Raw genomic sequence first — 27,776 nt, 5'->3', positions numbered from 1 at the left:
AATAGTACTAACAAAAACCTGCATTATAATACACACAGTATCTTCTGATTTTGATTTCCAATTATCCACAATTTTATTCGCTTCAAAATGTATGTATATAAAAAATGTACAATTTGTTGTTGTTGTTTTTTTATGTTTTCTTTGTTTACTTACTAAAAACTACAGAAAAGTATTAAAAATAAAATACTAGAATTTATATACAAATTTCATCGGATTTATTGTGAAAACAAGGACGAAAAGAAAAATACTTTAAAACTGTAGACATATATTCAAAACAAATACGATTTATCGATTTACGAGGCTCACAAAACTTGAGAGGACCGATTGGAATGTTATACATACAATATCTTTTTTACGAAAATATACAAATACATACATATATAGAGATAGTGGGGGGAGGGGAGGAGATATAGGTGGAAACATATATAAAGAGATTTCTTTTTGGGGCCAAAACTCAAAATTTCTATCGATTGACGTTTTCATTTTTGGCGTTTTGGGGGCTGCTACAAATGCAAACGCATTAGTTTTGAGATGTTTTCGGAATCGAGCAACGGATGACGACACAGTTACAATTTGATATGGAAACAATAACGACGACGACGACGACAACCAGATACGATTCGCAGAGCAGCAATCACAGGCGTGTTGTTGTTGTTACTTAAACGGAACGAGGCTGGACGACTGAAAAAGAGAGAGAGAGAGAGGGAGTGGAAGAGGATCATTGGTTGAGTGCCAAGTGGGTTAAATGCCGAATGCTTAGGTGCTTACAGTGTGGTCGCTGCGACTCTTCGGAGGCGGGACCGCCTTCGGCTGACTGCATCATGGGCACGGGAATGCGCACAGGCTGGGCCAGGCTACGTCCAAAGATCATGCGGCCGAATGGCACCTGTGGTGGCTGATCGGGCATGGGTGGTGTCATGGTGTCGCGTGGCTGCTCCGGCAGCGGCTGCAGAATCAATCGTTGTATCTGCATGGGAGGCACTTGCTCCTCCTGCTGTTCGTTGGACTCCTGGTCACGCTGCTGTTGCTGCTGTTGTTGCTGTTCTGGCTGCTGCTCGCGCTGCGGGCTTGGGGACTGGGCTGCAGTGGTGCTGGACTGCTCACCGGATACCACAGGCGTCTCAGAGTGCTCTTCCTCCTCGCTAGAGTTGGCGCTATTGTTCTCATTGGAGTCGGCAGCATCCTCAGCGGTCAGGCGACGCAGCTCGTCGGTAAAGCGATCCTCGGCCATGCGCTGAATGTTGCGCAGATCGTCAGCGGTGATGCCTACGCGCTGCAGTGCCATGCCCAGTGGCATGTGCTGGATCTGGATCTGTGGCATCTCACGCTGTGGCATCTCACGCTGGGGCATCTCACGTTGGAGCAGCTCACGCTGCAGCAACTCGCGCTGTGGCATCTCACGCTGTGGCATCTCGCGCTGTGGCATCTCACGCTGCTCCTGCTGATTCTGGGCGGGCATGGGCATATCGTTGGTCATGTCAAACTGACGGAAAGGCAACTGATGCATGTGAATGCGCACGGTCTGGATTTGGGGCTGCTGCGGCTGCTCCTCCATGCGTGGCGCCTGCATCACCTGTGGGGGCATTGGAGGACGCATGGGCAGATGTTGGAACGGAGGCGGCAACTGGCGAATGATGATGGAACCCTGTTGGGGCAGCTGCTGTTGCATCGCTGGTGGCATCATGCGCTGTGGCATGTGGGTCAACGGCATCTGGTCGGGTATGCGGCCAAATGGAATGGGCACACGCTGGAATGGTATGAACATGGGACGCATTGGCTCAACGTCTTCATCGGAATCTTCCTCCTCCTCGCGCTGGCGCTTGGACTCCTTCTCGTCCTTGTCGTCACCACCATCGCAGAAAATGGAAATACGTTCGCCTGTGATGCGTGCCTTCTTCGGATCGGTGGTCAGATTAACGCCGAAAGGCAGCGACACGGTCTTTGAGGGTGAGTCGACAAACTCCTCGGCATGCTTGCGCTCCACCACGCAGTTCATGCGGGATCTATACAGAATGGATTAATGTAGACACACGTCTAAATTAAAAGCGTGCTAATTACTTCTTGTTGTTGCGCAGAATGGCGGCGGCCAGATCGCTCAAGTCCAGCTCGAGCGGCATCTTGCCTGGGAACTTTTGCATCTCCTCGGTCTCATCGCTATCTGAATAGGAATTGTCGTGATCGTTGACATTGCGTTCAATGGCATCGTTCTTTGATTCCGTCTTCTTGTCAACAACGGTCTCATCGTGGTCGAGATTTTGCAAATCCTCACCGGCATCGGATTTGCCCAGCAAAGCTTCAGCTCTTGGTAGCTCCTATAAAATAGAAAAGATAACTATGTGTTAGAATGCATTCTATTATTTTATATTTCTATACCAGATTCAAACTATTTGGTGCTGATCTGAACGATAGGGACTAATATACCGCACAAATATATATATATCTATCTAAATATATATATATCTGTATGTATATAATATTTGGCAATTCTTTATTATTTTCTGGAATTTAGACCATTTCAAGGCTTCAGTGGTTTTGACTAGGAAATGTATTTGACGTATTTTGTTGCTTATTTTGTTTTATTTTCCTGTATTTTTTTGTTTTGTTTTGTTTTTTTTTTTTGTTAGAGACCACTTAAAATGGTATTGGCCAGCAAGCACGTACTGGCAATATACGACTACAGTGGCTGCAATTGTTATGTGCCTCTAACAATGAGACGTTGTCGTCAGAAGAAGTGACCCCAACCTACATACAAAAACGACGCGACGTCAGACGCAACTGCGACTGAAACCAAAAGTAAAATGCCATAAAAATTAAAAAAAAAACCAAACACATATTACATAAGCACATACACACACTGGCTGAGCATACTTCACGACACAGCAAAAAAAAAACTCACACACAAAAGCAAATTTAAATAATTTGTTGAACAAAACAACAAAAACCTCATTAATTCAATGCGATGGCTGCGGCTGCGGCTGTGGCTGTGGTTGCTGCTGATGATGATTGATAGTGGGACACAAGTGGGCAGCGGGGCAGGGTGTGGGTGGCTGGTTTGAGTGTACCTGCCCAGGGGCAGAACGCCTAAGCCCGCAAGCAGCCGGTGCTTTGGTTTGAAAAATAATGTTATATACATCGTCATCGTCGTCGTATATATCCGGTAGCTAATGGGTTCTGTGGCTCATTATCTGTGACTTGACATTGGACCATAACTTAAGGGAAGAGTTTCTCACTAATTGGACAGCTGCAATTGCAATTTCAATTTATTTGACGGCTGGTCAAGTCAAGCAGCCACATTTCCTATTAAAAAACCAAAAACTAAACCCAATTAGCTGGCTCAAGACTGTTTGGGTATTTTCCTCTCGGATTATCTGGGCAAGCCAAAGGTTGCAGCTGTGCTCTAATGAAATTCATTAGTGCCTAATGAAGCGCAGTAGATTTCTTGTGTGGCGGCAACAGATGCTGCTGCGAGCAAAAGCTAAGACCACGTCTGAGTCATGGCGCGTATGTGACACATAATTGCTTTTCGCCTGAAATCAAGCCACAAAATTTCACTCAAAAATATAAATAAAAGCAGAAAAAATGAGTAACTGAAACTAAAACTGAGCCAACCAGTTTGACAACACCAGAAACCAAGTCAGCAAGTCTCTGTTCCAGTTCCAGTTGCAGTGCCGCCTTCCCGCCTTGCCCGGCCAACCACTTAGTCAATTGCTAAGCTTCAACTCCGGTTTACAGCTCAATTTTTGTTTTTTTCTTATTGTGTTCGCTTTTATTTTTCTGTTGAATTTCAAGGCCAGGCAAGCGCCGAGAGATAACATCAATTACACAGCACAGAACATTTGCGGGCACATTAAAAACTAGACACGTAGGCCCCATTTGGATTCGCACCGCGGCGCGCATACATTTAGATGACAATTAAATGATTACAAATTGAAAGCTGTGTGCAATTACTTTTTTGCCTGACTGTCTGTCTGTCCGACAGTCTGACAGTCTGTCTGGCTGTCTATAAACCTATTTTTAGCATTGACGCAGGTGCCATTTTCGAATTGAAATTCTAGGCGCGCAGAATTTCCTTTTGAAAATCCAAGCATTATTAAAATGTTCAGCCACGCAATGTCTTGGCATCTGGCAAAGTGTTTGCAAATTTGCACAACAGCCACATAAATTATAAATCATCTATTGCGATGTGCGAGTGTGTGTGTGTGTGTGTGTGTGTGTGCGAGCGTATATTGCCATTACATAATCGTCCATTGGGGCCCATAAGTTTTGGCTTTGTTTGCGTGCCCAAAACGAAAGACTTAAGCGCGCAACTTGCCTTAAATGGCAAACAGTCAACGCGTCTTCGACTGCGTCTTTTGTCTATATGTGTGTCGGCGCCTTCTGTGTGTATGTGCGTGTGTGTGTGTGTGTTGACGACTTACAAGCTGTCTGTCTGTCTGTCGGTCTGCCTGTCTGTTTGTGTGACGGTGCCAAGCGGCGCCAGCCGGCAAAAAGTGACAGCAAATGCATTATGGCTGCTGCGGCTGCCCCTCCCCCTGTACCAGACGCTGCCCCTCTACTTGTGGCTGCTGCTGCTGCTGCTGCCTCAGCTGATGATCTCTGGCATTTGCCGCGCCCACGCCCGCTGCGCCGCGCTTGAGCGGATTACTATGTGGCATATGTGTGTGTAAAAGCGGGTTTTGTTATTTTTTCACAGACATTGCAACATGCTGCAGTGGCTGCTGCTGCTGCTGTTGCTGCTGTGTTCCGTTTGCTGCTTTCACTTTGTATTTGCCATTTGATTCGCAATTGTTGCCACTGATGATTGTGTCGCAAGCTCCCAGCACCCGAGCTCTACCATTTTGGTGTCCACTTAAGCGTCAAATTATGGGAATTTCGCTTGATTGAATTTTTCATTGCGCCTCCGCGTCTTTACATAAGCCCCCAAACACTTTATATAGAGAGTTTCGGGTTGAATAACCCGCTCCAAATTGGCAGCATCATCTGACGAGGCTTTTGTTAAATGCATTTATTGTTGTTGTTATTATTGTTGTTGTTTCGGTTTTTCATCATTAAATTTAATTGCCGCTGCATATTTATATATGCATTTAATTAGTTTTATTGTTTGTTATGGGCACTTTCATTGCACGATAATTGAATACTGATGATGCGGCATAATTTTGTATGCAAATATTAAAAAAAAAAAAAAATAACGAGTTATAAAAAATATAGATAAAAAAAATATGAAAAATAAATAAAAGAAATATGCATACATTTGACGTTGTCTTGCAGATGTTTTAGAAACGCCATTAAATTTGAATTATGTGGCATGCGCAAAATGCGCCGTCATCAAACGATGTATACGCCCATATATAACATTATGGCATATACCATATACCATATGCCATATGTGGTTGTTATGGTGCGGCTATAATGGTTTTAATGGGCTATTTGGTTACATAGGGTGAAATTTCTCAAGGAAGCACGCAACACGCTAATTCAATTTGCACTTATACAATTTTAGACGAATATGAATATGAATATATGTATATATATACGAATGTGAATGCACAATGAGTACCCAATAGCAACTGTTGTTGTGCATTCAATTGCCTTGATTGTGCATGCAATGTGGTAAATATTGCGCTATATATATATATAGACATATAGCTTGTAAGACTGTAGCTACAATTTATTGTATCTTGCGATGACAGCAAAGTTTTCAGTTTTGCATATCCGATTGATATTGTGTCGGCACTTTTTCTATATCTCCGTGATTTATAGTTATATCAAGCCTTTAAATAAACAGAAACCCTACGGTCTATGATATTAACCGAGCTATTATTTACTTTCAAGTTGGTTTTTCAGTCAAAACTGAATCGTGTCAGGAAGTTTCAAGCTACGGCACTCTAATCGGTATTCATTTCATTAACATTAAGCTTATTTCCACTAATATATTCTTTATCAATCTAACGAACTATTTCATTTGCTCAAGCTGCACCGCTCTAATCTGAATTCTATTGAGTTGCCCGTTCACTGCAACTATTTTGCTTGGGGTTTTCCATTGTTTTGCCAAGCTTTAAGTTATCGTCAATAGTAAATAAAAACATAAAGGCAGCTGCTTTTTGCTTGATTATGCGGGCATACAGTGCCTGCTAAAATGTTGTACGCCAGAGCTTGTGGCTAATAGTGCGTGCAGTAAACAGGCAAGCTGAAAGAAACTTAACATGCACTTATCTAAGCCCTGTGTGTATTGTATATTGTCGGGAATAATCAGCAAACACGCATCCAACAGGCAGTTGTTATATCCAGTTGTCGACATTTTCCGGTAATTATCATTAATTTACCACAATAATTCGACTGTTGCGGCTAATCAGCGCGTCGAAAATGTTCGTGACGTGCGCAACGAACGATGCAAAAGGCAATAATAACCATATAACAATATGAGGATTAGGTAACCATATAAATTGTACACGATATACGCCTCGAATACTGACACCGACCGATACGGAATGAACGTTTATGTAGCGCTCTCTCTTTAGTATGAGTCCCTTTCCCACTCGCTAATCTTTAAATCTTGAATAGCTGTGCATTCAGGCGTTTAACAGTCCACTTACCTTGTTCACCTGCTGCAGCGTTTCCAGCATCAGCTCCTTCTCCAGCACCGAATCGAGAGCCTGCACCTGATCGCAGGAGGCCTTGGCCTGCAGATACGATGAGGCCAAAATGAAGGCGCCCAGCACAAACGAGGACACAATTATGGTGAATGCGGTGATTTTGGCTATTTTCACCGAATTCGCCTGACGCTTGTACGCCTGCAACAACAATAGCAATGGCAAAAGATTAGTTTTAGTTTTTAGCTTTTGATTTTGGGTTTTATTATTGACTACAACGAAAAAAGACAAAAGTAAAAGTGTTACGTGCTCAATTTTAAGCGTTGACCTTTCGAGCGAGTAAAAGCGTTGACCTTGCTGGTTGGCAAAGTCTTTGACTTTGTGCCTCACGTGTCGAAAAGTTGCAGTGCAAGGTGCAAAAAACAGAAATGAGGTTGAAAAGTTGAATGTTAAGGTAAAATGAATACAGTTATAGCGAATAAGTAAAAGCTTTTTGGGGGTTTTCATAGAATCAGACATTGAGGCCGTTCAAGCTGGCTTTGATGAGCGTAACTGGAGCTGATTAGATCATTCCAAAAAACTTTTAGATTAGGCAAAAATTAACAGCAAAATGTTTGACAAATATTTGTCTAGTTTTTGTAGGTGCAAAAATTTGTAAGTTGATGTCAAAAGAAGGCCCAATACATAAATAAGCCAGATAGACTGTTGGAAATAACAAAAACTTGCACAACAGGAAATAATAAAAAAAAAAAGAGGCGACCACAAAAATTTGAGGAAATGAAAAGGCCAACAGAGCAGAGCCCCAAAAAATCAAAAAAAAAAAAAACAAAAGACTGAGGAGAGTTTTAAAGTCTTGGCTGCTTTGGGTGTGGGTGCAGTCAGTCAGGTGAGGCACAGACACACACATGTGTGTGCGTGTGTGTGTGTGTGTGTGCTGTGCAGCGAAATGTGCAATTTTACACCTTTAGATTGTGAGTATTGTGCTCATTTTTTGTTGTTTTTTTTTGTTTTTGTTCAACAAATGCAATTGCGAAAGTGAGTCGCAGCCGAAGTCGAAGTCGTCAGCAACAGCGAGTATAGTGTATAAAGTAAAGTGAAGTGCTATGTGGTGAACGTTAGGCATAGCTAAAGCAGCAAAAATAAAATAAAAAATAAAACAAGAAGATGAAAAAACACGGCTCTAGCTTGTTACTGTTGATGAGTTTTTTTTTGTTGTTGTTGCTGTTGCTCATTATTTGTGTAGCTGGTGTTGGGTGCAGTTGTTAAAGACAAAAGACTTGAGCGACAAACCTGATGATTAAAGTTAAAAAATCCCAGCTGTGGTTTGTTGTGTATAGTGCGAGGGGGGTTGAGATTATATAAATTTTTTTTATTTTTATTTATATTAAGGTGATTGTCAATCGCGTTTGGATTTGCATTCACAGTTTTTGGTTGAAGTGTGTGTGAAAGGAAAACGATTTTTGTGTTTGATGGGCAAAGGCACAAAAAACACAAACACACATACACATAAAATGAGAGAAAAACAAAAACAAAAGGTTAATGAGTTGGTTGCATGAAGGTTTCATATTATATTTAAACTTAAGCTACAGTGAAAGCTGCTGGTCTAAGTACAGCAGCCGAAGTCTGCTTGAGAAGATGCGACTGGAAATTTGTAATTTGATCAATGCATATGTGGCATGATGCAGCTTGAATACTCGTTTGAATTGAACATCTAATAAATCCATTAAGGGGCTTGAATAGACGCAAACCTAACCGAAATTGTTTTTAAGCTCCAAAGTCTACTTTTTATTTCAGTTTTCATAAGCGTTTTACATTGCCTCATAAGCCGGTCAACTCTTGCATCAGTCCCTAACTAAAGCCCAGCTGGGGTCACTGTAAACTAAATTGCGTGTTAGCTAACTGACAGCTGTCACTGTGTGGCCCCAGAGAGGCTGCTCTACAAGTGGGCTGGCCGCTCGTTGAGTGAGTGGTGCAATTTATGGCTGATGCGGACGTTTTGAATGCAAAAAAATACAAAAATGGGAAAAATGCAAATGCACTTTTTATGCAAATTTCAAATCAATTGCAGCCCACATTGCGCACAGTTCGTCAAAGCTCGAGACCTGGCGAACTCAGAGCTCAGCTTGGGTGCAATAATTGCGCCAGTTTTAGCTGCTGCTGCTGCTGCTGCTGCTGCCTGATGTTGTCATGGCGCATTATATTTAGCTTATTTGTTTGCGTTTATCATTATGAAGTTTCGTATTTACAGTCGTGACTTTTGTATTAGATCTCAAATTTGGTTTCCAACTGGTTTCTATTTGCTCTGCTCAGCTCTCGGCCGTTGCGGTTGCTGCAAATGGGTACAAATCTATTCACACTATGCCGAGAATTGCGCTGTATCCATTTGGTTCGTTGCAGCACTCGCTGCCTGAAGTTTGGTTTTTGTTTCTGATTTATTTATTTATTTAAGTTAATTTTCCTTGTTTTTGTCTTAAAATGTCAACGCCGCTTGGCGGGGGTCGCACACAATTGCCAAAGCTGTGCACGTTGCATGCAATTCGCAGTGCCGGGTCTTAATGGCCACAGACATAGCGGCTGCATATAATCATAATAATAATTGAAAAAGTTGCATTAAAATTATCCACAGCCAAATTGCTTATGCATGCAGTTGCAGAGCCGGATCAGATGGCGACTTAGTTAGTGAAAATGATCACGTTTGCAGCTGCGTGCAGAAAGGCAAACACACAGACAGACAGAAAGACTGAGGGACAGACATTGTCCGTGCACACAAAAGATGCAGGCAGCGACATATTGCGCATACGCGTCGTATGCCCGCAACGGATGTGCCGGCCAACCGAATGACCCTGGCATTTTGTATATATTTTGTTTTATTGCTACCTGACAATCTGCAGCTGGGCTCTGGCCAAGTAACGCTTGAATCGCTGCTGACCTGCTTGCAGCTTATATAAAGTTAGCGCAAATAATTGCCAGAGTCAAATGACATATGGAAATTGTAATTAGCTGGGCCATTCAACAATGACAAATTGACGCATTAAACGCAACCGACCAAATATTGCTAGGGCCACTTATTTGTGATAATGATAGATGGCTAATTTAATGATAGGCTTACTCACCGGTGGCGGTTCGCTGGCGGTGCTATAGACCTCGCTAGCCGCATAGTCGGGCTTCAATTGCACGGTAGCCATGGATACGTTATCCTTCTCGGTCATCTATGTATCTATGCACTATAAAATAAATACATAAATATGACTTGGTATTCATCAAACACTTAGGTTCACATTCAGCCTTAGATCTTATTGTTTTTCGTCATGCTGCACAAATAGTTTGAACCAATTTTTCGTGCACTTTCAAAATCGTATCTGGTTCGTTAAAAATTGCATATCGGAAAAGTTTCACTTTTTTGGACATTTAATTTTGTTTTTTTTTTGTCTTCTTTTCAATTGTTTTATTGTCGACTTCTCCACTTACATTGAAATTTATGTGTTTTGTTTTTAACAGAAACGACGCTCAGTAACGAAAAAGTAAAAGGAGTTTTGCGTTTTTTTAAAATTTATTTTGTTGTTGTTGCTTGTTTCGCTTGTTGGAACAGTTTTGGTCGCTTTGTGCGGTTATGAAAAAGTTGTCTGACCAACTTTTCAGAGGTACGCCAGGTGGATAAAGAAAATACTACGTCTTTGTTGTACGACTGCCACTCGCCGTCTGAGGCCTCAAACGCGTTTCGTTTCAGATTTTTCTACCAGACTTAAAACTTTTTTCGTCTGTCGGCGTCGACTGCAAAGCCACAAGCACACGACTCACACACACAGACACACAACTAATACACACGCAAGGCAAGTACACGATCGGCAGCAGCAAAAAACACGAACGTGAAACGAGAAACAAATAAAAATAAGAGTAAACCGAAATACACATACACACGCATACACTTACCCACACTCTCACATAGCATTAACAATCACTTGATCGTCGTGTATATATGTTTTTGCAGTCGGGCTTGACAGAGAGCTTAAAAGCTTTCGGGTGCGGCTTGCTGGCTTGCCAGAGCAGCTACGCAGCAATATTTCTTTCAAGCTGCCCACAAGCTTACTTCAGTACAAAAAATATTAAAACAAATTCGTTTTTCTCTTCGTCTTTCCTAATTGGCTGTAAAACCTTTTTGATTCGTTGGGGACCCAGCTTTAATGCATAAACAGACGAGTATTTTAGCGAATTCCTTCTATTCAATTATTAACGCCCAAAACTTGTATAATCGGCAACTATTCTTATGGTGGTAATGGACCATGGCGTAACCATTGCAAATCAATTTTTATTTATTTACAAATATGTACATGAAGTTCACATCTATATACAGATTAATTAATGTGTGTAATCTTAAAGAGAGAGAGAGAGAATTTTGCAAAAGGTTATCGCTGCATTATTTTTCCAAAGGGTATCGCTAAACTGAGCAAATCGAAATGCGGTGATAGCTTTTTGTATGTTATATATGCACTTTATGGTCATATTCGCCATTTCTTCTATAATCATACTTGCCTTGCGAACTCAAGATTTAAGAATTATTTGCGAAGCATTACGCAAAGTATTCAGACATACGAGTACAATTAAAAAGAAAAGCCAACTCAATTGCTGATTCCTGGACAAAGCTGCAGTCAAAATGAAGACACTTCACGTTGCGACATTTATTCTGCTTTTGCTGGCATTTCAGCGTTTGACATCTTCGCGAGATATAGTATACCCAGATAGGACCAACAAACTCAGGCCTGAGCCCAAAAGGGACTTATATGGGAACCCCATATGTCGTTTATGTTAAAAATATGTGCTATTAAATATACTAAATATTGTTAATAAAGCATTGGTGTTTTCTATCAAAATAGAGGTATAACCCAGGCCCAGGTCAAAAGAAATTCAGCGGATATCTATTTTAATTTGAACGTAAGAACAACTTGCAGAGGATAAGAGCATTTTGAATTTCGGCTGATTCAACTTAAAGATATCCTGCTAACAGTTTTCTGCCATGCATCAACGAAATCGGGTAAAGATTCAGACCACACCCTCATAAGGGTTTAATGGGAAAGCCCACACTTATCAATTTTGAAAGACTTCATTAGATTCAAATATCCACGTTCTATTCTGTGTCGCTTTAAAATTGTTTATTGCTAGAAGAAAACCTACACATGAAGAATGTTTGTAACGTGATAAAGCTACGATACTTATATATATATAGCATTAATTTTTACATAGTCATCTCCACTGTTGCAAATATCGCTTCTCAGCATTGACTACTTTTCAGCATAAGAAATGAATTAGTAAGAGTCTAACAATAACAATAATCCCCACTAGATCGAAAATAAAATTGTATTTTGCTGATTGCTGTATTTGGTTTGACATAAATGAAATGAATAAACGTTCATGGAAAGCCCTTCGTCTATAGTTTATTCCGCCCAAGTCTGGATGATCTAATTTGAACTCGGTATGTCGCTTGTGAAACAAAATGATGGAATACAAAAATTAAACCCTTTTTAACCATTGACAATGCGATCAGGTTATGAAAGATAGTTATAGTTGGAATACACTTAAAATCATATCAGATTTGCGCTACATTTCTCTAATTCTGTCTCTCATATGTTTGGAGCATCGTGAGCTTGGGAGTCAACAAAAAGTAGAGCTTATTAAGGGGAATGAACAAATATATTTAAATTAATATAGTTTAATCAAAAAACATTAAAAAAATAATAATAACATTAACGCCTAATCAGCTGACACTGGGGTCAATGAAATAGATCCACCCAAACCATGACGTTACTTAACTTAATACTTAACATTTTCGTAATCTCTTCCGGCTTTTACCTGATAATTATTTTTTACAATGTTTTAAGTATTCGTAATCTCGACTATTTATAATAATAAATAGTTACAACACCAACGTGCGAACACAATTATCAGCCTGTCTCTCTGATCAGTGTAAATAGAACCGAGAAATCATTAATCGCGTCTGTCCAACTAGGCCTAGACGATCACATCAATCGTTGAATTGACTGCAATCGAGCTAATTGTAACATCAGATCATTGAACACTACAAGGACTGTCAACAAAATGCTTACACCTCACGCTATGGGCTGTATCCTGCTTATCCTGCTGGCACTTTTCTGCATTGCTTCAGCACAGTACGCAGACCCGGACGAAAGAATGTTAAGGCCTCTCCCCCACACGTCCATTATGGGAAGGCCCAAGCGTATCGATTTTAAAGGGCAAAATGCAAGTTTAATTGTTGCTAACAATTGATAATAAAGAATGTTTGTTTTGTTGGAATAATTTGAAGTTTTCGAATTGCTTGCATTAATATTTTCAATGACAATGATTTTTGAGAAATTCTTTAATCATGCTTTTCTTGATTTTTCCCTATCTATCAAATGTGGAAATAATCCTTTTATGGCCTCATGTTAACCTTATATAATTGCATATATATTTATTTTATTTACTATTAAAATTATATCTTTCGTATGAAGTACACATCTATATTCATATTTATTTATGTGTGTAATCATAAAGAGGGAGAGAGACTGCAGCAAAAGGTTATCGTTGAGCTGCGCAAATCGAAATTCGATGATAGCTTTTTATATATGCAAAAATATGTTCATGTTCGCAATTCCTTCTATAATCTTGCATGCCTTGCGAACTCAAGATGTAAAAATTATTTGCGAAGCATTACGCAAAGTGTTCAGACATACGAGTACAATTTAAAAGGACAAAGCTGCAGCCGGAATGAAGACACTTCACGTTGTGACATTTATTCTTGTTTTGCTGGCATTTCATCGTTTGACATATTCGGAAAGTGTACATCGAAATGAGAACAACAAACTCAGGCCTGAGCCGAAAAGGGACTTTACAGGGAAGCCCATACGTCTTGATTTTGAAAAATAAGTGTTAATAAATATACTATAATAAATATTGTTTACGGAGCATTGTTGTTTTATATCAGATACGCCAAGCCCAGGTCAGAATCTATTTTACATGACATTGACTAGTAGGAAAGACACAGACATATACATATACATATATATATATATATGCTAACAATTTGAAGTTTTCATATCGATTGCGATATATGAAAGCATTAATATGATTTAATATTCTTAATATAATTTTTGACAACTTCGTTTATCAGCCTTTTCATGCTTTTCATGATATCCTATCTTTCAAATGCGGAAATAATCCTACTAAGGCCTTATAGACTCTAAGAAAGTCTATGAAATTCTCTTGCTTTGATACTTAATATCAAAAGTAGTGAAATTTGAACAAAATTATAAATGAATATATTAATAATATTCAATTACAAAGTATTGATATGTTGTTTTTTGTTTAAACGTAATTTTTGAATTTCATTTTTATATATTTTTTAATCTATTTAACGGATAGCACTCTAGGTCAAAGACAAAGACAATAATATATGTAGAATATATATTAAATACTTGTAGATGTTGGCTCGATGCGATTCGCAGATAGGAATACATGAATATGCTGCAATCTCTCAATGCGCAAGCTCACATACATCATATGTATGTATGTGTGTTAGTGATAAGCACATATTTATATAAATTTTAGCTACTGCAATGCATCGATATGCCCAAACTGTTTGTGTAGCGCATCGTAAAGCTCGGCACACACAAAATTAAAGGTGCCCAACACATTCGCGTACACATAAATTGAAGCCCAGATCTCGTAAAACTAGCTTCGGCTCAAATTTGTTGTCGCTGACGCTGGCGTCGACGTCGCTGTCAACGTCGGCATCAGCCTCAGCTGCATTGCAACGGCCGTTGATCAAGTCGCTTTTGTGGCAGCTGTCTTTGTTGTTTTTGTTGTTGTTGTTGTTGCACCACTCAAACTTGTTGCTGCTTACGAAAAAACATAAACTTTTCGCTTTTGCTGTTTTAAAGATTTTGTTGTCTTGTATACCCATTAAAAATGTATATACAGGGTATAATTAAAGCCGTCCTTATGTATGAATCATACAAAAGAAATCTCCGCTTACATAAGTTATATTTATTTTGAATAACCAGCGCTTACATTTGAAACTCTCTCTTGTCAGATATGTACTCGCCTTTCTGTGCGCTTCTCATAGCCTATGATTTAAACAATATTTGTTATTATATACATGCATAATTAATCTATGTGCACTTAAGTAATCCTACTTGATTTCAAGACTGCTATATATTTATAATGTAGATGACTTTAACTATGTCACAGCTGATAAGTCGAAGTCTCTCTCTGTCTCTCTCCCTCTCTCTTTACCTTGCGCTTCCTTATCTACTACCTAATATTTCTCTCTTTCCCTGACTGAGAACACATTAAGGCGACATCTCATGTGAAAGCATGATTATGAATATGTGATCGACATCAGGGGAGGCGTAATTCTAGTAAATATGACTTGTATGCTGAGTCAATGTAGATTAGTGCTCCACAGGGTATCTGCTATTCGAGCACACTCTTTATTCTGCGCCGCTCAAATAATTGTAGTGGCCACAGCGTCTAACAACAAATCATTGCACTATGCTGTATACACAAATAGTTTTTATATATATAATATTGAGTATATAGCATGTCTGTATATATGTGTGTGTGTGTATGTATGTGGCCAGGGTTCATCTTGATTGCTTCAGCAGCTGCCGTTGCCCGCTGCCCTCTCCCCGCTGCCCTCTTCCCGCTGTCTGTGTTGCTTTGTCCGTTTAACCTCAGCGTTACTTGAGCTGAAATCCAACACAACAGCAGAAGTCAAGCGCGTCTATGAAATATTTGGAGATAATATATACCCTATACTGAACTGATAATAAGATTATAAAGCAGCAGGCTGGTCATTTGTCTCTGCACTTCTTTTTAATAAGTAAATGAAAGTCTATGGACATTGCTCATCTACTTCACATGGCCAATATCATTGGAGTGCATCAAATTCGCCGAATCATTAACCAATATCATTATTTGCATGACTCTCATGAAATATATAATCGTTCAAATTAGTCGCTACATTTTTTTCATTTTTTTATTGTCATTATTATAATATTTTTATTGCTTTTTATAAGCTTTATTACTTTTGCGTATATATATATTTTGTTTAGCTTTTGTTTAAATTGTTTTTTTTTTATCATTTCTGTTTGGTTTCTTGATAATGTTATAATATGTTTTTTTGCTGTTCGTTTGGGTGATTGGCGCTGCCATCATTCAGGTTTTTTTCTTTATGTATAATCGTCGTCTATTATTTAATTCTTATAAATGATGGCACACGTATACAAACGCATCCGTAGTTTGATTGGGACGGGCTGCTTTGTTGATTTTACATTCGCCTTACTAATAGTTTATATCATGCTAGACGCTCGTTTATTAGCTGTATCTCAATGACCCAATGCCCGGCCCGGCGTTTGACCGTTGTCATTATGCAATCTTGAGTTTATTTATGTTTTTTGTTTTTGTTTTTTCTACTGTAATTACATAATTTTTATATTCGAAATGTCACAAGCCAACAAACGCAGTCGCCGCTCAAACTATGAGCTTCAGCTCTCAGTTCACATTGAGTTATTAGTTATTAAATTTCTTTTTCAGCTTAGGGTTTATGCAACCAGTCGCCCAATGCACGACGCCAACGCCGACGCCAACACCCGCCCGCCAGTCGCCGCCGCAGCACGGCCCATTCCCAGTTCCCATAAGACGTCTTGGACATTACAGCATCCCCAGCATTTGCGGTCGGAGCTGTCAGAGATCCACTAATTGCCAGCTTCAAACTGCGCATGACTTTCATTTGTTTAGTTTTTGGACTGCTTTGTTTGTTTTCGTTCCCAAATTCAAAAGGCAGTTGCTGATTTGCATATAATAATCCGGAGAGCAGCTGAAATGCCAAATTAATTAACGATACCCTATGAAAAACAATACTTGCATCAGCTTTGTTATCCAATTGCAGGTTTTACAAATTAGATTAGCATTGATAGATATACACACTTTCAATTATACACAGCAGAGTTACGAAGCGATCGAAAAATATATCCAATCTTTATACTATAGATAGAGCTTGGAGCTACGATGCGCGGTTCACAGGCAAAAACTTTGATTTTCGTCGAGAAATTAATTAAATTTCTGGGAATTTTATTGTCTTCGCAAATGTGCGCATTATCTTAATTATTTAACCTGTGCGAACTAAACGTATTCGGGAATTGCCATTTTCAAAAACTCACTTTTCTGGTTTCTGCGCTCATCTACATAATTATTTAACAATATTCGAGATCAAGTTCAAAGTCGTAGAGCACTTAGAGCAGTTCCTAAAAGATTTGGCCTGTCGCAATTAATTAAAGCAAACAAAAAGAAAAGCTTCCACAAGTTTTTAGAGCATAAACAAATTACAAGTAAATTAATTTGAGCTGAGCTTAGCTTAAAGCTTTGATTGGATTAGTCGTGCGGCTTCTAAGAAAATTTCTAATAATTATAATTATACCAAAATAGCTTTAATTAGCGTGCACGTGAATTCTCGGATCTGTCACTGATGCTAATTCGATTTGGTTTTCGCAGATAGCAGCCATTATAGATGTCTACTGCGCAATAGTGCAGGAATATTTATGCATCTATTCGAAATTCAAAATTGTTAAGCATCGGGTACGCCTACAAATTAAAATTTTCTTTTTATTATGGGGATTTTTACAGTTTTTTTTCGTTAAGTTTTTTATTTTTGTAGTTTTTTTTTTTACCTAACTCTTAACGCGATTCAACCAACTGGATTTGCTCTCTCTCGCTGGTAGGGAGCTGGCGGTACCAAGCGGCGACTTGGCACCAACGCGCCGGCTCGGGCACATGTCTGGGAATAAAGCGGCAACAAAAGGAAAACAAAAGCGCTTCAATGCGGCTTTACGACTCTACAGGGAGTGGTGAAAGATATTCGCATATGTATACCTGTACTCCTATATGCAATACCCAGGCACAACTACATAAGTTCGTTAAAGCACACATATGTCTAATAACTAATCGCAGATGTGTACGAAATTCACACAAAACGCAAAAAAGTTCGTAAATAAAAGCAACAAGAGCCGCAGCAAATATTTGTGGTCGTCAGATGCTGTTCAGCGCGTCGCCATTTTGATTTGGTTTAAAATTAGCTAATAATAAAAAAAGAGAAAAAAAAATGAAAAAAAAACAAAGGTGCAAAAAGGTAAACAAGCCGCACACAAAAAAAAACAAAACATACGAAAAAACATCTGCGAAATTTTGTCAAGCGGAATATACACAATAATAGAAATACTTTCGTTGATCGAGACGAATTCGCAATGCGCTACTCTACAAATTAAATTAGAAACCTCACCTTATCACGACTCGAACGAATCAATTTCTAACGGGCATTGTTCTTAAGCTCTATTTACCAGTTTTCTTATATGGACAGAATTTGTTTTCCACTCCGAAATGCAGTCCAAATCTCGATTGCTGTGTAGCGCATTAGAAAATATAATTAGAATTCGAGTTGGTCACGGTAGAATGGATGTTGCGGTGATTATAGTTAGATTTAGGTGCTTGAAGATTGTTTTTGGGGATTTTGTATTATTATTATACATTCGTACACCTAAAGGGTATTCACATGAAACAATGTAGCATGTTTCTCTGCCTTAGGCAAACTGTTTATTTATTTTACTATCCATAACTCTTTTTTCTGTTTTTTTTTGTAGAAAAAAGTCCCGATTTGTGTCTGGCTGAACTGAAATATTATAGATTTTATAGTATAGTTATACGAAAGGCGTTTTTTATAAGAGCTCTGCAGCTTCTTAAAGCGCAGAGACAATTACTTGAATCTGGTTTTTGTTTGTTTTGTGATTCAACAAATTTAAAGAACAATTCTAGGCAATTGATGAATCTAATATTCTCCCCATTTCCCTTTGTACCCATTACGAACGTGCTAACAGCGTTTAGCACCTCACAAATATAAAACAACTGCCCCAAGCCCCACTTTTCCCCAGGCCACAGTGTTTGCAGCGCGCATGGGATGAAAGCATGCACAAATAAATTTAACCAATTTGGACGGGAATCAAGACTGACCGAGACCGTAAATTGTTTAAGCTCTAATATGACCATATTATATATATGTATATATAATATTTTCATGTGTAGATCCGCAAATTAGTGATAGTTTTGTTTTGAGCAGATTAAGCCCATTAGCATGGTGAAATTTAGTTGCATATAGAGTGTATTGTTATGGTATATAAATGCCAATCGGAATTAGTTTTAACTTCTCTTTTTTTTTCTCTTACCAATTAACACCATCCGTTCTGGCAAGCCCAGATTACTAGATTTCTAGTTCAAGCTCCGCTGGTTGTTGTTTGGCTTGGCTCCGCGGTTCGTGTTGAATGTCAATGACTTGGTTGGTCGCTGGAGTTGTTGCTGGAGCTGGAGGCAGTGGCATTTGCAGTGTTCATTTGTCAACAACAACAACAACTAGCTACAACAACTTTCAACAATGTCGCCCTCAATGCCCATGCAGCGTTGCGCTTTTAACGCTTTTGTATTATTATTTGCTAAGCAGATCATAAATACTCGGCTATATATACAACTACAACAACAACAACAATTGAAGCAGCATATTTGACTTGAAATGGCATTTAGAAATGTTAATTGCCGGATTTATGGCTGTGGGAGTGTTTCGTATTTAAAGAATCAGACCCATAAAGGAAAGATCAGCCAGGCAAAAGCTGCGGAAAAGTTCAAATATCCGCCTAGATGAGTTAAATGATTATTGAGAAACTATAAACATAATGTGCTAAAATGATTATGGACCAAGGCGCAAGGCACAACAAGCAGCCGCATTGTTACGCCCATTTACGCATGCTTACCAAGTTTCAGGAGTTTTGGGGTAGAAGGAAAACAATACGCAAGGTTTTCACACCAAGGTGCCAAAATTGTGGCAACAGCCAAATCCAAATGTCAAAGTCCGCATATTACGCTACAGCTACAGATACAAGTGTGTGTGTGTGTATATGTACTTATGAATATTTATCTGAATTGGATTGTTTTTTTATTTGTATTTTTTTTTGTCGACATCTTCAAAACACAATGGTGGATTTTTTTCTCTAAATTGCAAATGCACTTAACAAATGCGATTTTCGAAAGCGATAGCAAGTCACATTTTGAAGTTTTGGGAAAAGCTACAAAATTTCAGAGAAGCAACAAAAAAGTACACTTAAAGTACGGATAATGGACAAAGACAAAGCGAGGAAGGTTATTGTTGAGGCGCCACAAATTAATTTGCACCTTTCGCCTCTGTTGCAGCAGCTGTCGCGGCAGCAGCAGCAACAGCGACAAGTCTGTCGGTCGCAGCAGCCGGTGAAAGTTGCATGCAAATACAAAGCCAGAAAAATTGTGGTGCTGGCCAAAAGCCCAAATCATGATTCGCGCTGCACTCTCTTCGCTGGGCTGCTGCAATTGCTGCTGGCAAATGCCAAAGCCGCAGGGCCCTTCTTTTTCTTTTCCCTGTGCTTGGCGGCGATGTCATAATCCGCGTCGGGGCTTTTCCTCATTGCACCCGAAAGCGTTTCGCTTGAGTTGGGTGCCTGGCCTAACGGCAAGTGTACTCGTTATTTGTCATTTATTTGCACTTCGCAATTGAGTGCGCTTTGCTGGTAGGAAGCGGAAATAAGTGGCATTTGGCGGAAAGTGTGATGTTTGAGTGCGTTTTTGCTCAATTTGCGCAGTTAAAAGCATTATGCATTAACAATATTGGTCTTAAATTAATTGAATCAATTTAAAAAATGTCATTTCTAACTCGCCACTTATCGATAGTTGCGCTTTCAGTGGCTGTCAAACTGTAACAGCTGTTTAGTTGCATACTTTTGAGCTGTGAATAATGTTATCGATATAAATGGCTAAAAATTTTATTTGAATATTTACTTTAAATTAACGATAAATACATGAGTTTTTGTATCACTGCTGTCATAAATATTAGTTTAGCTGCAAAGTATTGTAACATTTTGCATTTTACAATCGATACCATATATCGTTGTGCAGCCCTGGAGGTATCGGTATCGTCTGCGCAAGTCATGACCCAAAAATGAACATCAGCTCTTTGAAAATGCATAAACACTTTTTTACATGAAGTATTCAAACAAAAGCAAACTCAAAACGTGTGCACGTGGATGCGACGAAGCGTGTGTGCCATACGTGGAGAACACAGGAAAGGGCGTGCATCAAGATTTTAAAGAAACAATTCAGCAAGTACGCACCGCACTGTTAATGAGGATGACCCACACCCGCACCCCGCTAACGCAAACGCATTGATTACTACACATTTTCATCGTGCAAGCAACGCAACGCGGCGCCGCCATTGAATCTAAAATCAGGCAAGTTCTAAACGAAAAACGATTCCACGCAAACTTATGCAAAAATGTCGCTAATGACGCGCATCGAGGGCGGCGGCGACAGCGGCGGCAGCGAATCGCAGAGCACACCTTCAATTTCCGAGGTCGCTGCGTTAAGCGATGAATTACAAGATGGTGATAATAGCCTGGAGCCAGGTGAACTGGTCACGCCACCGCATCAGCAGCCGGGCAACGCTAGTCCGGCGCTGAAGAAAATGCTCGCCAAGGACTTTATAAGCAAGGCATTGCGCAAGCTGACACAAATCGATACGGATAACTGTGAGGAGAAAGAGCGTGCTATTTTGGAGCTGGAGGCCATCAGGCGCAAAGAAGTGGCTGTCAAAATTGTAACTGAGAAGCCACCGCAAACTTATCCACTGGAAAATGGCAGCGCTGTAACAGATACGGCGGGTACATCGACGCCCGCATTAACGGACGATGCCGATGACAGTGAAGGCTTGTACTCGGACACTGACTCCTCTGGGGATGATCAGAAGAATGTAGAGGATGTGCAGAAGGCGCGCAAGGAGAAGGAAGCCGAGGCAGCTGCGGCGGCAGCACCACAACCACCACCTGCCCCTCACCATCCCTTTCTTGGACTCAATCCACTGCGTTTTCACATGCGACCGCCGTGTTTTGACTTTGCACGCATGGGCTTTGTGCCCAGAATGCCGCGTGGTGGCATGCGTGGAATGCGACCTATGTTCTTTAACCGACTACCCGCTGCCAATCGTTGTGCCCCGCCCAGGGGCACAACACCGCCCTTATCAGCGTCAGCGTTGTCATCGTGCAATGGACCTCAAGGTCAGGTTGCTCCATCATCAGGTTCATACGGACCAGCGTTGCCACCCGGTCAGTCCCAAGGTCAAAGCCAGGGCAATAAACGCACACAGTCTGATATAACGTAAGTATAACAAATATACAGGGGACAGCCGATATTGTAAATAATGTTAAACATTTTAAATATATCCACTTTGTGCTAACTCAGCTGGACAACATCGCAGCCGCCAGTCTCGTTCATCTTTAATCTAGTTACGGAATGTGGCAATGCGCAACACAAAAACTGCAAGCAAAAAGAGATACAGCCGGCCAAGCCTAACTCCAAGGAAAATGTCGGCAGTGACACGCAAAGGGAACTGTCCAAGGATAAGAGTAACCGATGCAAGGATTCGACCAAGGAAAGTAAAGAGAAACAGAGGGACCGCTTCAAGGAGAAACTGAGGGAACGTTCCAAGGAGTCTAGAATCGATAGCTCAAAGGAGAGACTTAAAGAACGCTCAAGCGAACGTTTTAGGGAAAAAAAGGGCGAACGCTTCAATGAGAGGCAGAGGATAAATTCTAAAGAGAGAAGGGCGTGTTCCAATGAGAAGCCAAGGGAGCGCTCTAAAGAGAGCAGGGAATGCTTCAATAATAAGCAAAGAGATCGCTCTAAAGATAGAAAAGAGTTCCCCAATGATAAGAAAATCGAACGCCCTATACAGAAAAGGGAAAACTCCTATGATAAGCAAAGAGAACGCTCGAAAGGCAAGATAATGGGTGACAAGCCAAGAGAACGCTCCAAGGAAAGGTTGGATCGCTCGATTGAAAAGCAAAGGGAACGCTCTAAGGAGAAGAAACGAGATAGTGACCGATCCAAAGAGAAATCTGCATCACGCTCAACGGAAAAACTCAGTTTAGAATCGAAAAAAGGTCGCCGAGATCGTTCTAAAGATGGACGTAGCAAAAAGTCAAGACACCGCATGCGCAGTAGAAGCAATAGTCGTAAGTCAGAGATTAAAGCAAAGACGCCGCCACTGCCACAGGCCAATAACGATGCTCAACGGGACGAGCAGGAGCAGCTAACGCCACCATCGGCTCCTGCCGAGACGATAAATGCCTTCGATATATTTGCCGAATCGCCGCCAAGACTGAAGAAAGCTAACAGCCCAGCCAAGATGCAATCGCCGCCACAGGAAAAAACTGCCGAATTAAAAACAGAAACGCCTGCAGAACGCAGCACAACGCCGCCGCTGGAGAATCGACATATGCAGCCCAAACCTGTACCCATTCTTGAGCCACAAAAATCAACGGCACCACAGTTGAAAATACATAGCGAGATTCACATACGTATTGGTGCGCTGCTCGAGGACAACGATCTGCATTTCGAAGCGTTGCTGGCCACCAAGGAGCAGCTTCTGCGTAAAAGCACCGAACACCGCAACAAAAAGGAAGCACCCAAAGAGATGCACATCAAAGTGGAGCCTATCGAGCCAGAGACCGCTTCAAGCAGTCACTGGACAACAAGTTGCACACCGGAACGGCAAGCGGCGCCGCCACGGCATGCCAATCCCTTTAAGCGTGAAACAGTATTATCTGAAACGTTCAGTCGCCAGTCGCCCCCCAGACGCTCCACAGAGTCATCGCGTCGCAGCATGCAACGAAACGGGGACAGGCCAAGCAACCAACGCAGTGGCTCACGTGAGCGCGACTCGACGACGCTGCGGCGCAGCGATGAGTTCAGGGAGCGTGTCATCAAGCAAGAGAAAAATCGCTCCAAGACGCCACCGTTGCTCACAGTGCAACAAATCAAAGTGGAGCGCCATGCGACACCGCCACTAGTTGGCGAAAACGAAAGGGAGGTGCCAGTGCGCAATGGTGTGCTGGCTGCCAATGCGCCGCCGCCTCAGTTTCCTCTCGAGATGTCTGGCAAGAACGATGAGCACAGTCCCGATACTGATGACTACATAGACAACTGGGAGAATGATGACTCTATGGCGGGTGGTGACAGCAATACGCCAAAAAATTTACCATCCACAGTTATGGCACGCCTTAACGGCGACAATGATGAAGACTCAAATGCCCTGTGGAACGCCAATAGCACGCCACCGCCCAAAGCAAAGTTGCCACATCTGTGGGATCAGCAACTGCCGGAAGTAACCGGAGCAGCTGTGCCCGACAAGGCGCTGATTAACATACACGATTTGTACGACAAGTTCATGAAGAGTATTAAAATGGGCGGCAATGCGAATGAAACAACAACAGCTGCCAAGGCGGAGGCAACCACAAATAGTTCCTTAAGCAATTCCACTGCCGAAGAATCTTCCAGCGACACAGATGCAACGTCGAGCAGCAGCAGCAGCAGCAGCGGCAGCAGTTCCGATGATGACGACAATAATGATGATGATGACGACAATGAAGATGACGATGACGACTCCAGCACAGATGAGGACGACAATGCTGAGCAGCAGGAGCAGAAGACGCAGCAGTTGATCGGCCTGGAGGATGGCGACCAATCGCAATCACAGTCAGCTGTCTCGGACGATGCAGCAGCGGCTGGGAAGCTGCTGCTTAGCCACAAGAAGAACAATGTCAGCAAGGATTTGCGCAAACTCAAGAGTCTCGAGGACAATTTAGCGCGCATTCAGATGATGCGGGAAAATTACGATTCGGGTGACGACATTTGCGAGGAGCTGCTCAAAATGGAGTCGCTATTCCTAATGCAGCGCAATGCTATTATGAACAAATATCGTAAGCCAGAACACAAGACGGCCAGCGAGGAGTTGCATCAACTGCAGCAGCAGCAGCAGCAGGACGAACAGCAGCAGCACCTGCCGCCACGGCCAATATCACCAGTTAATAATATCTTTGATGCAAATCGTGAAGCCATTAAACTAACCATTTCACCCTTAAAACTAACACGCAAGCCAGCAATTTTTGACAAGGATGAACCGGATATAGCACCACAGTCGTCCTCGTCGCAGCCACTCGATGGGAAGCTGCACAAACCGCCCAAAGAGATTGCCATTGTCAAGCCCACCATCATGGATACGCGCTCCAAGCCCTCACGACAGCAGCAGCATACACAGACGCAGCAGCAGCCGCCGCAACACCACCAGCTAAAGCGATCACGGACTCGGGAGCGCTCCAGATCGCGCTCAATGTCACGCAATCGTTTTCGACGCAATGTGCGTCCCAGTCGCAGCAAAGACTCGACACGTTCGCCCAGTCCACGTCGTCGGCGTCCAATGCCTTCGCCGCGTCGCGGACGCTTTGGCAAGCCACGTTTGGGCGTGGGTCGCAGTCGCAGCCGCAGTCTGAGTCGCAGTCGCACGCGCAGTCGCAGTCCGTTGCGCAGGCGGCGCACCAAACCGCTGCCCGGACGACGTCGCAGCTCATTGTCGCCGCCTTGCAAGATGCTGGGCCCACGCTCACCACCGCCACCGGCGCGACGTCGCTCCTATAGCCGCGAACGCTGCTACTCTCGCTCACCGCTACCTTTTAAGCCGCCATCGCCGCCCATGCGACGCAGCTGGTCAGGGTCAAGGTCACGCTCGCGTTCACCCTCGCGCAGACACAGCCGCACGAGATCCAGAACCAGATCAAGATCCCCACATAGTCAGAGCTTTACCGACTACTTTGTGGAAAACCAGAGCCTTGAGGCAGCTGCCTACTACTACAATATGTCTCTGATGCAGCAGGATGCGAGTGGCGAGCAGTATGACAGCTACGCGGCCTACGTGGACACCGCCTACAACATGGACCAGGCCTATGCACAATACAACGAGTACTCGGCGACCACAGCAACTGTACCTATGGACTATGATTATGGTGGTGGCAGTATGGTGGAGCCATCAGCTATACCGGTGCTGCGTGAGCTGCCCATGGCGCCCGTTGTGCCTGTGGCTGTGCAAAAGGGAAATGTGCTGGAAATTGTGCCGTCTATGGAGGCCGCCGTGGAGCTGACGAACGTGCCGGCTGTTGTGCCAGAGGAACCACCAGAGGACAAAAAGTAAGTCAACTAAAATTACAGCCAACCCGACAGCTAACCAAGTCGTATTGTCACACAGCAAACCCAAGCGCAAGCGCGTCAACTTTGTGGATAATGTGCTGCCCAACTACGAGAGCGACAGCGAGGATCGCAAAGTTGTGGAAATAGCGGTGGAGCGTGCTGTAGGTCAGTATCGGGACAGATGTGCCGCCAAGGCGGCTAAACTGCAGCGCACAAGGGAACAACTGTTGGCCATGCCTCCGCCACTGCCGCCGGTTGCTCCCAAGCCGGCGCAACTGGATAGGCCCGTTCTAGTGCAAAAGAAACCCCGGTTCCGCTACTATCACTTTGATCCCATTAAGGGCGCCATTGTGAAGTCGCGGGAACGCGTGCTACGCCCGTCAATGCCGCATCCACCGCCACGCTTTGACCCCAAGTACATGGCAATGCTGGTGAAATCTGGACGCCTGCCGATGCCGGCGTTTTTGCGCCATCGACCGCCACCGCTACCCGCGCAAGCGGATGCCATGCTGCAGGAGTTCTTTAGCAAGCATCCGCCGCCACCGCTGCAAAACGTGCTACCACATTATCTGCGTGGACCACCGCCAATGACAACGGTGACGACGGCACCGCCACCCATCGTCTCACAGCCGATACCTGTGCTGGGTGCACAGAGCTATCCGTGCTATCCGACAACCCCAACGCCAGTTGGGGCGCCCGTGCCCTCAGTTGTCACAATACCAGCGCCCGTTCCAGTGCCAGTGCCTGTGCCTGTGCCCGTTCCCGTTCCCGTGCTGACAGCCACGCCACTAACATCAACGCCACCGCCAACATTGGTGCCTCCGTACTTTACACCGCCACCCCTGCCCACTTTATCATCACATTTCACAGTGCAACCCGTGCCGACAATGCGCGAGATAATGCCCGTGGATATATTACAGAAGATTGGGCCGCTGCCCAAGACACTAGACCTGGATGTCGGCAATCCTGGCCCGGACGATGCCAACACCGATCTCAATGAAGCCGAGACAACGCCGTCTATGGAGACAGAACCTGCCGACGATCGACCGACGCCAGCAACGTTGCTGGAAACCTTATAAGAGAACAACACCAATGCACGCACTCTAACCCCCCCATCCCTGAAGTCAGTCTTAAGAAACCGGTTCGCAATTATACTCGCATGTACTTAGAACCACCAACCAGCTGGACACATCATAACAAATTAGCTCTAAGTAGTTATTTTGTAGGCCTATCAACAACCTAGACATATTATTTTTTTTTTTTACCATCCAACGAGCTCCCGGCAATTATATCATAATATTCTGTTATTTTTCTTTCACCTTTTTCTTATAATCATTTTTTTACATATATATTTTGTAAGCGAAAGGCATTTATTGTTAAATTTTTCATAGAACTAATTCTGCATTGTGTAACATTTAACATTTAGTTCATTGATTTCTACAAGAAAATAAAAACAAATCAACAACTGTAAATAGTGCGAACGACTGGGAGCATATCGAGTCGTATTTAGTCTAAGCGACATACGTAATGTATTTAACGAAACTTTATACAAAAATTCTACAATTAAACGAAGGTACTTTTGACGTATGTACATGTATGTACGTAGAATATTTGTAATTTTTAATTAATCGGAAGGAGCTGAAGGATATTAAATAAGTAATCATTTAGCTGAATGTGTGTGTATGTACATATATATGTGCGTGTATGCTTATATTATTGTGTGTATGTTTCATTTGGCATCTAAATCTGGGAACTTTATTCTTGTATATATATTCATGTAAAAATTTTACCCTCAAATATTTTATACAGACATAGGTCAAAACTTCCCATCCCCATAACTCGTTCAAAACTCAACCGATTTTCATAAAGCTTGGCGTTTTGTTCATGGTTTAGCCTGTAGATCAATTTGTCATCTAAATCTGGCAATATGATTCTGGGTCAAAATTCATGTGAAAATTGTACCCTCAAACATCCTATATAGACTTAGGTAAAAATGGTTGGCCTCTAAATTTTTTAATCTACTTGAATTTAAAAAACATACCCACATATTTA

The 27,776-nt window shown here is 42.1% G+C and overlaps 2 protein-coding genes and 1 long non-coding RNA gene across 4 annotated transcripts; 1 reads left to right on the top strand and 2 right to left on the bottom strand.

Moving 5' to 3' along the window:
* Positions 1–192: 192 nt before the first annotated feature.
* Msr-110 lies at positions 193–10,309 on the bottom strand. 2 transcript variants are annotated; one of them, XM_064690108.1, is made up of 7 exons: positions 10,059–10,309; positions 9,704–9,814; positions 7,881–7,907; positions 6,594–6,791; positions 2,059–2,312; positions 769–2,003; positions 193–681 (listed from the first exon to the last, which is right to left on the bottom strand). In XM_064690108.1, the coding sequence occupies exons 2-7, from the start codon at positions 9,797–9,799 to the stop codon at positions 659–661; spliced, it is 1,833 nt and encodes a 610-aa protein (XP_064546178.1). In that variant the 5' UTR covers positions 9,800–9,814; positions 10,059–10,309; the 3' UTR covers positions 193–658. The 2 variants fall into 2 exon arrangements, with proteins under 2 accessions (XP_064546178.1, XP_064546179.1); XM_064690109.1 differs by lacking the exon at positions 7,881–7,907.
* Positions 10,310–15,683: 5,374 nt separating this feature from the next.
* On the bottom strand, positions 15,684–17,551 carry LOC135433820 (uncharacterized). Its single transcript, XR_010437147.1, has 3 exons — positions 17,312–17,551; positions 16,805–17,225; positions 15,684–16,461 (listed from the first exon to the last, which is right to left on the bottom strand). It is a non-coding gene; the product is annotated as an uncharacterized LOC135433820 (long non-coding RNA).
* Positions 17,552–20,602: 3,051 nt separating this feature from the next.
* l(3)psg2 (lethal (3) persistent salivary gland 2) lies at positions 20,603–27,435 on the top strand. Its single transcript, XM_064690087.1, has 3 exons — positions 20,603–21,860; positions 21,945–25,724; positions 25,783–27,435. The coding sequence occupies exons 1-3, from the start codon at positions 20,983–20,985 to the stop codon at positions 26,801–26,803; spliced, it is 5,679 nt and encodes a 1,892-aa protein (XP_064546157.1). The 5' UTR covers positions 20,603–20,982; the 3' UTR covers positions 26,804–27,435.
* Positions 27,436–27,776: the final 341 nt, after the last annotated feature.

The sequence above is a fragment of the Drosophila montana genome, unplaced genomic scaffold, assembly GCF_035044405.1.
Source record: "Drosophila montana isolate Dmon_TW-CO22-7 unplaced genomic scaffold, ASM3504440v1 contig_3231_1, whole genome shotgun sequence".
NCBI classification, from domain to species: Eukaryota; Metazoa; Arthropoda; class Insecta; order Diptera; family Drosophilidae; genus Drosophila; species Drosophila montana.
The sequence above is the reverse complement of the archived record's forward strand: the minus strand, read 5'-3'. Positions and strand labels throughout refer to the sequence as shown.

What these genes read in the sequence shown, in the direction of transcription:
- Msr-110 (XM_064690108.1), bottom strand. Translation starts at nt 9,799, where the DNA reads ATGACCGAGAAGGATAACGTATCCATGGCTACCGTGCAATTGAAGCCC. An exon ending in CCGCCAGCGAACCGCCACCG is followed by an intron (nt 7,908 to 9,703) that starts GTGAGTAAGCCT and finishes AACAAACCACAG; the next exon opens with CTGGGATTTTTTAACTTTAA. An exon ending in CGCTGCAGCAGGTGAACAAG is followed by an intron (nt 2,313 to 6,593) that starts GTAAGTGGACTG and finishes TCTATTTTATAG; the next exon opens with GAGCTACCAAGAGCTGAAGC.